Raw genomic sequence first — 11,409 nt, forward strand, 5'->3', positions numbered from 1 at the left:
ATTAACAGGTTGAAGTTTATAATACTGTTGTTAATCCATTATTGGATCAAGTTTTGGCTGGATACAGTTGTACAGTATTTGCATATGGACAAACTAGTGCAGGGAAAACATTTACAATAGAAGGAACCAACAGTGATTCAACTTTGCATTGGCAAAGTGTAAGTAATAATTCTTTTATATAAAATTATTTATGTAATATATAATCTAATATGTTGCTAACAACATTCCTTGTACTTGTATGTGTATTGCGTATTTAAAAGAAAAGGATTACCCATTTTGAGTGTTTATAATGTTCATTACATCTTTTAAAGAAAGTTTAGTAAACATATTTTTGAAAATTAAAGTAAAGAAAGATACTATAATATTAAAATATAACACATAACAATATTATATGCAATTATATAATTATAGGATTCATCTGCTGGTATAATACCACGATCTTTAAGCCATTTATTTGACAAGATGCAATTATTGGAAGTACAGGAATACACAATTAGAGTTAGTTTTTTAGAACTTTATAATGAAGATTTATTTGATCTTTTATCACCTAATGATGATACATCTAAAATAAGGTACATATTACAGAATATTTAAACTATGTATAATTTCTAATTATCTAGTTATACTGCGACACATTTTTGAATTCTATATTAAATGCCCATTGAATAGATTGTATGAAGATACATCAAAGAAAGGTGCAGTAATTATTCATGGGTTAGAAGAAGTAACAGTACACAATAAAAGTGAAGTTTACAAAATTCTTGAAAGGGGATCTGAAAAAAGACAAACTGCTGCAACATTATTGAATGCTCAATCTAGGTCATTATCTAATTTGACTTATATATTATACATGTCTGTGATTTTTAATATATTTTTATTATCCAGAATGGTAATCTTCTTGTCCTTGAAATATTTCACCATAGACTTGGAAACATGGCATGGCGCTGAGTCTTGTTGAAAAATTGCGTCGTCGTTGACCTGGACTTTCTCCAGCTCTCGAACTAAATGTTCTTCCAGCATTGCTTTATATTTCTCACTGTTCATCATGCCTTCTACTGGAACAAGAGTGCCTGGTCCCGAGTGCGAAAAACAGCCCCAGAACATCTTCTTCATAGGATGTATCACTGACTGCACAATACGAGCTGCAGTGAGTTTTTCATCCGCACCCCTACGAACGAATTTTGAGCGCTGGCCCTGCATTAAAAAGTGTGTCTCGTCTGAAAACAACACCTTCTTCCAGTCCTGTACTGTCCAATGGGCATATTTTTCGGCCCAATTTAGTCTCTTCTTCATCATAGGGACAGTCAGGAGTTGTTTTTTCTGCGGCCTTATGGCTTTTCTCCCACCTTCCAAGAGTCTTCTGCGCACCGTAGAGTCGTAAATTTTTACACCAGCCTTTTCTAAATTTTGTTGGAGGTCGTAGCTGGTTTTTCTGGGATGCAATTTGCTGTCTCGCAAAAGAAAAGCTTCATCTCGAGGACTAGTCTTCCGTTTTCTTCCACATTTTCCCTTTCGCTGCACTTCGACGGATCCTGTTTCCCTTTTCTGTTTTATTATTTTATTTACAGCACCCAAACTGACACAACATTCCTTTGCAATGTTTCTCTGTGTCATTGGTGTATGTTCACTAAGCGTAATGATCTTTTCCCGTTTCCTCGGCGTGATATCCATGATGTCAGACAATTACGACCGACTGAAATTTGATCGCGTACTGGTTCAGAATAACATAAATTCCCAAAAAGCAATGTACGATATACCGCAAGGCATGTGTTTTCGACGCTCATATAATAACAAATATGAGGTTATGTGATTTGCATCAAAACAATTGCCAGAATCGACACAACAGCGTTGCCATTATCAGAAAACTGATTTTTGCTCTGTGTTCACATTAATTCGCACAATACTGTATATTGATAGAGATCGCCATAGGTGTGTCTGAAATTTGTGCCAAGTATGAAACATAACATACATAGGGGAGACTAGGGCCAAACGTTCCAATTTTGTGAAAACATAAAAAACGACCGGGAAATAATGCAGTTATTCTCTTCACTATTGACTAATTTATTGTTAAATTTATTGTACTTTAAGATTCTAAGCTTATATTTAACATATTGTCATTAGTTTTTCATAGGGAGTTATTTATTTCTAAGACGGCGAAGCGGAACTTCTTACCCCATAGTGGGGCAAGTTGTTATCGCATTGGGGTAAGTTGTTCTGGAGAAATAACAGTTGCCTTTCAGTGAAATATTTCATTTTCTAATGGAATAGAATACAATTTTATTAATAACGTTTATTTATTAAGGTTAAGATCAACAAAAATATATGTATTATCTTTAAAAGAAAACAAAAACAATACCGGGTGATTCATCTAACTTGACGACTTGATTGCTCGTAAGCTATTTGCTGTACGAAATAAGGTAAAGGTACCAGTAGTTGACCAGTTAAGAGAAATCCTCCACACGAACAATACTAACCACTTGCTCTGTGATTAAATAGCGAGAGTCGATGCCTGAAGATACTCTTCAAGCCTTCTAGATTATGTAACAATACCAATTTTTTGGCCACTTCCATAATCGCCTGTACATTTCCATGGATGAAATAAAAATAAAAATAAATAAAAAAAAATTTTTTTAAATAAATAAATAAATTTCTAAAATAAATAATTAAGTAAATGCATTTTAATTTTCCGGTGGTGTTTATAATATCACGCACATGGTTATTTTAAAAAAGTGGACACTGGACGGAGTCAATAATTGACCGTGGATCAGTCAATAGTTGACCATGCGGTCATCCACTAAAATGCAGTATGCTACAAAATTTAGAACTATATTTTGTACTTCTAACAAAGTTAAATGCAAAATGGATACATTATAAATCGTAAACAAATTTAAATAACTCACGTCAGTAATTGACCACCCCGGTCAACTTCTAAAAACTTAGAATAACAAGATTCAGAATTTGACCCCCCAATAAACTATTGCTTTTTGTGGTTAGAATAACAAAAACGTTGCATTTATCACTTAGAAAACGCTGTGAGAATTTAATAAGTAAATAATTCAGTCACGAAGGGTTCGCAACGTATGGATCTGTTTACCTGAACCGTACAGCTGTTCTTAACAGAAACGTTAAGGAAATAGCAATATAGAGGCATATTACTTACCTTAATGGATTTAGACGTCCGTTATTACTACGCATACTTCCCGTCACATGTAATTCTTTTGAAATTTAACCGATAGATGCTCTTGGCATGTCAAGTGCATTTTTTTCAAAAGTGTATCACTTATAAAAACCTTATTTTTTATGTTTCTCTAAAAATTGGTCAACTACTGGTACATGGTCAACTACTGATACCTTTACCTTAGTGTATGAAACAGAAGTTTCACGATTTCAAGGGGTTGCAATGTTACAATAATTGTTTTTTTCTACATTGCTTTTGTACATAAAGTTTTGAAGGTCACCACGATTTTTTTAAATGGAACATCCTGTATTTCTTTCCGGAAATTAAGAGAGAATTAAAAGCTGAGTAAATAAATATTTAGGTGTAATATGTCTAAAATGTGTATTTATTGATATTTTTGCCTGTCTAGCAAAATACTCTATTTCTCACAGTTCAAATATAAACAGCATGCCCCAAGTCACAGGAACAATTAGCCTTCATCGATACACGTGGCAATTTATGTGAATATTCTGCTTATAATATAAGCAGATATCGTTCAATATATTATATTGAAATAGTCTAATAAAAACTATTGCAACAAGAAGCAATTAATAATTTCGACGTTAAATAATCGAAATAGACCAAAAAGTAATGAACGACAAGTAATTACTTTTCTGATACGTGACTAGGTGGTTGTTTATGACCACAAGATTCGCTGTTGCGGATGCTATTAAAATGGATGACAGAGTGGCGTGATCGACTCACACGGCGAAAACAATTGAAAGCACAATCCTATCACTTTTAAAGGGTTACACCACCTTGAAATTTTCAAAAAATCGATTATTTTTTTGCCTAGATGAATTGTTTATACTTCTAAGAATATTTTAAGCGTTTAATCATTCCAAAATTCCAACTATTACCGAAGTTATAGCAATTATCAGTGAGCGCTTCGGAGTCGACCCGAAACCTCAGGTAGCGATCGGACCGTTACGAGAACCCAAAGCCTTGACAAAGGATATTACATTATTCCTTTGGAGAGTTTCGGAAGCTAAAAGTAACTCAGGTACATTCATTGTCATAAATATCGGACCCCCTTTATATAGTATATTTCTATATTATACTATAGAATAGGGTACGCAAAGTTGGAACTGGTTTATATTTATTAGACTCACAGAACATTCAATCAGTTAGTTTTGTGACGCAGTAGTGTGCATATCGCCACGTGTATATTACGGAAATCATATTTTTTAATTTTTTAATAGAAAACTATTATTAAAATGTCGAAACGAGTAGTTTTAGATACAAAAGGCAGCCGAAAAACAGTTGGACGTCCTTGTCGGAGCAAGAAGAAACGACCGATAAATCGTTATTTAATGGAAAACGAGGAAGCTAGCACCAGTACATCAGCTAAAAAATTAAAGAGCAGTGAAACCGTTAATTTTGATGTAAATGCATCTTTCGGGTACCGATTAATTAATTTTGTATCTGTTTTTTCTGCTATAAGTGAAGTGGTAAAGTGTAAAGAGTGCGGCGGTGATATAAACTTTACCGAAACTTCTGTTCGTGGTCTTGGTTTTAAACTAAAGGTGAATTGTGCTAAATGTGAACCAGTTTTAATAAACTCATGTCCTCCTATCGGTGGTAAAGCATATGATGTGAATAGACGATTAGTTTTTGCGTTCAGACTTCTTAGAATCGGTTTAGCAGGAATAGAGAAATTCTGTGGAATCATGGACTTACCTAAACCAATTTTCCACTCGTTCTACGATAAAGTTGTGAATGACATTCACATTGCTACAAAAACTATTTGTGAATTGTCTATGAAAACTGCTGTTGAAGAGTCAAAAAAATTAGAAAAAGCAGAAGAACTCACCGTTTCAGGGGATGGAACTTGGTTGAAACGCGGTTACTGTTCCCTTTTAGGCATTTCTACTCTTATATCGTTTTACTCAGGAAAAGTTCTTGATCTTATAGTAAAATGTTCATACTGTAAAACTTGCGAATTTTGGAAAAATTTTGAAGGTACTGAGGAGTATGATGAGTGGGAAAATAAACATTCAGACAAATGTTCTGCCAATCACAATGGGTCTGCTGGAAAAATGGAAGTGGATAGTATTGTAGAAATGTTCAAAAGATCTGAAACACTTTATAACGTCCGATATGGTAATTACGTAGGCGATGGAGACAGTAAGACATACAAAGGAATTGTTGACTCTAATCCATATCAAAATTTATTTGTTAGAAAAAAGGAATGCATAGGTCACGTGCAAAAGCGAATGGGTACGCAATTACGCAAAGTAAAAAAAGATAATCCTGGTATAGGTGGCAGAGGGAAATTGACAGCCAAACTTATTGATGAGTTAACAGTTTACTATGGTCTTGCCATTAGAAGGAGTATAAATACATCAGTTGAAACAATGAAAAATGCGATATGGGCAACTTATTACCATAAAATATCCACTGATGAAAAGCCACAACATAACAACTGCCCATCCGGCGAAGATACCTGGTGTTCGTATCAGAAAGCAAAAGCCTCTGGAACTTTGGATTCTTATAAGCATAAAAATCCAATTCCTGTAGTTGTCCAAAAAGTAATTAAACCGGTATACGATAGATTAACTGATACCGATTTATTAGAACGTTGTTTAGAAGGATACACTCAAAATAACAACGAAAGTCTAAACGCTGTTATTTGGTCTATGGCTCCAAAAGTACATTACAGTGGTGCAAAAATTGTTGAGATTGCATCTTATATTGCAGCTAGTATATTTAATGATGGATATACTAGTGTATTAAAAATTATGCAATTACTAAATCTTGAAATTGGCCTAAGCACGCTGAAATTTTCCGAAAATTTGGTTTCACAACGAATATTCATAGCCAACATAAGAGCTCAACAGGAGACAAAAGAGGCTAGGAAATTGAAAAGAGCTGCTCAAAAGGAAGCGGAGGACATCACGGCAACAATAGAAGACCTCATGCACGGTCCAGGAATCGCAGATTGAAGGTAATTAAAAAAAATATTTGGTTTTAAGACGCTGACGTCGTACTATTTTTTCTTTTGCGTTTTTCTCGAAACTACTTTTTTCAAAACGGTGTACACGATATCTCAAGATCTACTTAACCGATTTGGTTAAAATTTACAACAGTTATTTTCTATAATATTATCTAAAATGTGACGTAGGATTTTGGTGATTGGGTGCCATGTTCGAAAGTTATAAATTTTTTAAACTCAAAATTTCGATGCAAATTCGAGTTTTTTTTCAAACAGCTGTCATTTCTACAAAAAAAATTTTTTTAATTTTTTCCTTCGTCACATTTTAGCTATTACCCTTTTAAATAAGAAAAAATTTATTTATTATGTTTTAGACGATGCCTAACAGAGAAATCAAGTACACCATCAGCAAGGATTTTCAAAAGAGGCTCCTACTTATCAGCTTATATCTCCGCCATTTTCTATTTTTTTTAATCGTTAATATTGTAAATTGTTGATAAAACTACTATATATATGTGTAAAATAAGGATCATTTTATATACTTAATTGCAGCATAAAAAAAAAAGTTTATTTTTATACCTATTTTTCCAAGCGCCAAGGTGATGTAACCCCTTAATTAAAGTTTAACGTGTTTCCCATGCCTCCGGTTCTTGATCTGGGTACAACTGTATCTGAAAAGCGAACAGTTATTTCAGTTACCGCCATATTTCCAGTAAGGAACTGAGCCAAAGTTTCAACACCAGCACGAGGCTGACGATCGAACGGATATCCCATGGCACGTGCATCAGGATATTTTCTATCTCTCAAACCGCAGAAACTTGCAGCATCATTGCAACCAGTCGATTCTTCTTGTTCCACCTAAATGTCAGTATTGCAAAATCGATGATTGTATTTACATTAAATCTTATTGTATTTACATTAGAATTTTAGGAGAATTTACGAATGTAACAAGAAAATATCAATGCTGCGTTAACAGATTCTGCAAACAATTCTAAGTACAAAATGTTGTACAATAGTTGTTTGATTCATATCAAAATAACTACTTTGTTCCATTTTCTTATTATTGGAATACTTATTTTCCTATTTAAAGAGCTATATCATCGAAATCCATAAGTTTGGTTCTCGAGTAATCAGCAAATGATTCCTAAATATATGTGTAGGGTGTTACGATATTCAAAATTTCTGCTTACAATTTTTCATTTAAGCTATATAATATTAAATCTCCGTCATTTCCTGCTCAATATTAATTCCCATATTGGTAAAAATGAACCTGCAGCTGTCAACGATCAAGGCACAAACAAATTTTTTAAATATACTGTAATGAAAGAACGAACTTTAAGTCGACATCAAACGGCCTTGAGCGTGGCTCGAGCTCGTTATCTTCTTCGAATTGCTCGAATCGCGTTTTAACGATTTAATAAAAACGGCCTTAATTGTAGAACATATGAAGCTTTCACGAATGACTGTGAAAGAGATATTATATTATAAAAGTGATTAAATTTTATTAATACGTACACTATTATCACTACTGTACAATATTATACAGCAATAAAATTATTTTACAACATCCACACTTTTCCAAGCCTTCTCTGTACAAACTTTGTACAAACACTATTGCCATTTCTAAATATATTTTGTTCCACATTTCAATCATTTCTAGCATAGTTCAAAATGAAGTCTTGTCAAAATGAATAATCAAATAGTAAGTTACAATAAATTAAATAAAATTTCAACACTTTAAACTTCCAACAACAAAAAGGTCGTAAACGCTGAATTTGTTAAGTTATATAATTATTAAAAATTACGCATACATGTTTTAACAAAAAAGGTTAAATTTTAGATTAGAGATTGTACTTTTTTATTTTGAGACCTTCTAATCCGTTGTGAAGCTGAAATTCAAGTACAAACATATGTAAATATAACATCTTTAGACTCATACAAATTAAAATACATAAAAAACAAAGAACATAATTACGTTTCTCTGGTGTTTCCCATGAAATAAGGTCTTCTGTGATTATACTCCTCGTCTTTCTATCGCTAGATTGTGCCCTACTCCTTCTAATATGCGGAGTAATGGGTAATACCGGTTTGCTTGTTTCACAATCACTATACTCACTTTCTGTAACAAAATATAGTCATTCGAATATTGCATTTGAAGAAAGTAACATATCAGTTTATTGGCCATCCATTATATCCATACCCAAAAATTTGACATTTCTAGTGGATCTTCTCCTGACATTACTTTCTTCTAAAGACGTGTTATCAATCAAACTGTGTAAATTCATTTTATTCTCTTCATTAATACTGCCTTGAATAAAACTTTTTCTTCTTCTCCCTGAAAGAGGTTTATTTTCCTTATGTTCTGATTCTTGGATAGCAGTAGACATTTCTTTTAAGGCTTTCCTCTTAGCTATAGGTGTACCAATTGCTGTGACAGTTCTATTTCGTAAAACTCTAATACTTTCATCCTGTTTCATTATTTCTTGTTTGTTGCTTATAGAAACATGTTTTTGTAATTCTTTTTTTAATGTGTTTAAATTTGTATCATCAGCAATTTCTTTTAATGGTGAAGTTTTATGTAGAATCTCATCACTTTTATCAAAAGTATTTTGTCTTCTTAAACTTCTCCTTGGTGGAGGTGTGCTAAGATTTTTAACTAATTCTGATCTTGGTAATACTGTTGCAGATGGTGTTATAGAATTTTTCGATTTAAAATGTCCAATATCTTCTTCAGATTCATCAGAACTATTATCATTAAATATAAGTTTTCTTTCTGCCCTAATTATTACTTCACCGTGATTATCAAAGTTAAAACTATCTATTCTTGATAATGCTGCAGCCAAATCCATTTTTGTCTGCGTTTCTTCATCAATTGGTACTTCATTTAAAACTATATGATCATCAAAATTAACTTTATTTGTTGACTTCATATGAGATTCTGCTACACTTCCATTCTTTGATGGCTTCAATATACTTTTCCCTGGTGTTTGATCAGAATTAACATAAGATATTGTATCATCCAAGTGTACCTCTGGTGTTTCACACTCTTCACTTACTTCCATTCTGATTAATGGACTCTTTATCTTCTTGAATGTTTCAGAGAAACGTACCTTTTGCAATGGACTTAATCTTTTATCATCTTTCATAGGTGCATAATCTTTTTGATTAGGTGTACTAGACATAGACTTTCTTGTTTTATATTTTACATAAAAGCTTTCATCCTTTCCATATTTATTACTCAGAATTTGATTATTTGTAACTTCAACTTCTTTCATATCACGATTATGTTTTATTTCTCGCGACATCCTTTGCTTCTTTTTTGCTAAAAACGCTTTGATAGAACTTGATTTTGTGAATACATTTCTTTTTACAGTAGATTTCTTTTTAGCAATGGATTTGCCAACAGGTAATTCTTCTTTCTTCCAGCCTTGTGAACAAAGAGTCTCTAATTTTTCAAATTGTGAATCACATTTCTTTACTTCTATATACATCATATCCCAAAATCCTTGCAAATCTTTACATGTAACTAACATTTCTCCTTTTCCTGTCTCACAATCAGCAACTAATCCACAAAATCTTTCAAACTTTTTGCTTATTAACAAATTCGTTTGGCCAATAGTTTGACTTATTTCATATTTTCCATCCTCTGTAGTTTCAGGTTTTGCTTTAATTTCTGTCCATTTTTTACATAATTCATTTAATCTGGTTATTTCTCTGTTTAGAAGAAATTGAAAATATTGTGCAGTATGTGCCTCTTCTTCAACTGATATATTTAAATTTTTCATGACAGTATCTTTTGTAGGAACATCGGTACTTGGTGAGTGACCAAGACTGAAACCACGTTTTAATTGTTGTTCTTTTCTAGCATTGCTTTTCCCACGGCTAGAAACTATATAAGGTGAAAAGAAAACTGGTTCATTTGGAGAATCAGATTTTAACGACATAGATATGTTATTGTTTGAGGAAGAAAATACTTCCTTATCACTATTGTACACTTCCTTGTTATATTCTTTACTGTTATGTATTGTATTATCATCGCTAAATTTTATCTCATTGTCATTATTGCCTCTATTATTATTAGAAGAATTAAATATTTTTTCTTCATCATAGAATGCACCTTTTATCAAAGAACTACTTTCTGCATAATCAGTATCACTCTTCTTGTCATTTGTTGATATATCACCTTCCATGTTAATGACTGGTTCTACGTTAAATTCTGCAGTACCAGTTTTTCTATTTGCCCTTGATATTCTTGAAGGTGAAGATATAAGTTCGTTTATTTTAGCAGGTGACATACTTGTTATGGCTACTGTGCAAAATAAAGGTACTTGAACCAATCCAGTTGGAGTTTTGAATTTGCAATTAGCAGGAGTGTAAGCTTGTACATCCATTTTCTGGCATTTTTCTTCCTTATTTGTAACACTTGGATTTCTAAGGGAATCTTTTGTTATTTTCTTTGTAAGTGTTTTATTCATTAATCTTTCCTCTGTTGCTTTTGTAACTCTTTCGTTAAACGATGACAAAGGTGTGTGTGTAGCCTGATTACGTGTCTTTTCACATGTCATAATTGAATCAGCACTATGATCTTTTCTAATTGGAGAACACAATTTGTGATGAACTACTCCAACAACAAAGGGTGGCTTTTTCTTGAGTTGTTCAAGCGTTCTGCGTCTTTCGCGTTCCACTTTCCACTTTAAGAGCTTAGTCATACGATCCTCCACTACTGGGACTAACTGCACGCCTGACATAAAATTGTAAGTAACAATGTGGCAATATATCAATGAGATAATATACCCAATATAAACATTGTTCTATACAAACCTTTGCTCTGTGATATGCTTTCCGCAGAATTTGATATGACTCTATTTTTATTAAACGTTGCAGCTCTTTGGGTTTTACGCGTTTCTTCATGTTTCTTGGTGCGAATAAACCGACCCTTGTCTGTATCTCCAAAACCAAACGTTTTCACTTTATATTGTTGCCGAAAAGACATTTTGTTTTACATAAAGAAGGTTAACGTCACGATTGAATCTAACTTTCTACTAATTAATACGCGGTAACGGTTCAATGAAAAACAGTTTAAAATTGCTGTTTCTATCATTTATCAGGCGTACCCGAGAATTAGCACCCCTTCGCCGGTTAAATTAAAACTTTGGAGCTGGTGTTACCAACCTGAAATTACAAAGAACATTAATGTATTTTTTGGGGATAAATTGCAAAAACCCTATAGCTTGGTGCTGTTTGATTACCGTGTAAA

General features: G+C 32.9%; 1 protein-coding gene across 1 annotated transcript; it reads right to left on the minus strand.

Moving 5' to 3' along the window:
* Positions 1 to 6,764: 6,764 nt before the first annotated feature.
* Positions 6,765 to 11,145, minus strand: LOC108578000. The gene is made up of 6 exons (XM_017941243.1): positions 10,974 to 11,145; positions 8,746 to 10,893; positions 8,353 to 8,670; positions 8,128 to 8,271; positions 8,007 to 8,041; positions 6,765 to 7,010 (listed from the first exon to the last, which is right to left on the minus strand). The coding sequence occupies exons 1-6, from the start codon at positions 11,143 to 11,145 to the stop codon at positions 6,765 to 6,767; spliced, it is 3,063 nt and encodes a 1,020-aa protein (XP_017796732.1).
* Positions 11,146 to 11,409: the final 264 nt, after the last annotated feature.

The sequence above is a fragment of the Habropoda laboriosa genome, unplaced genomic scaffold (assembly GCF_001263275.1).
Source record: "Habropoda laboriosa isolate 0110345459 unplaced genomic scaffold, ASM126327v1 scaffold982, whole genome shotgun sequence".
NCBI classification, from domain to species: domain Eukaryota; kingdom Metazoa; phylum Arthropoda; class Insecta; order Hymenoptera; family Apidae; genus Habropoda; species Habropoda laboriosa.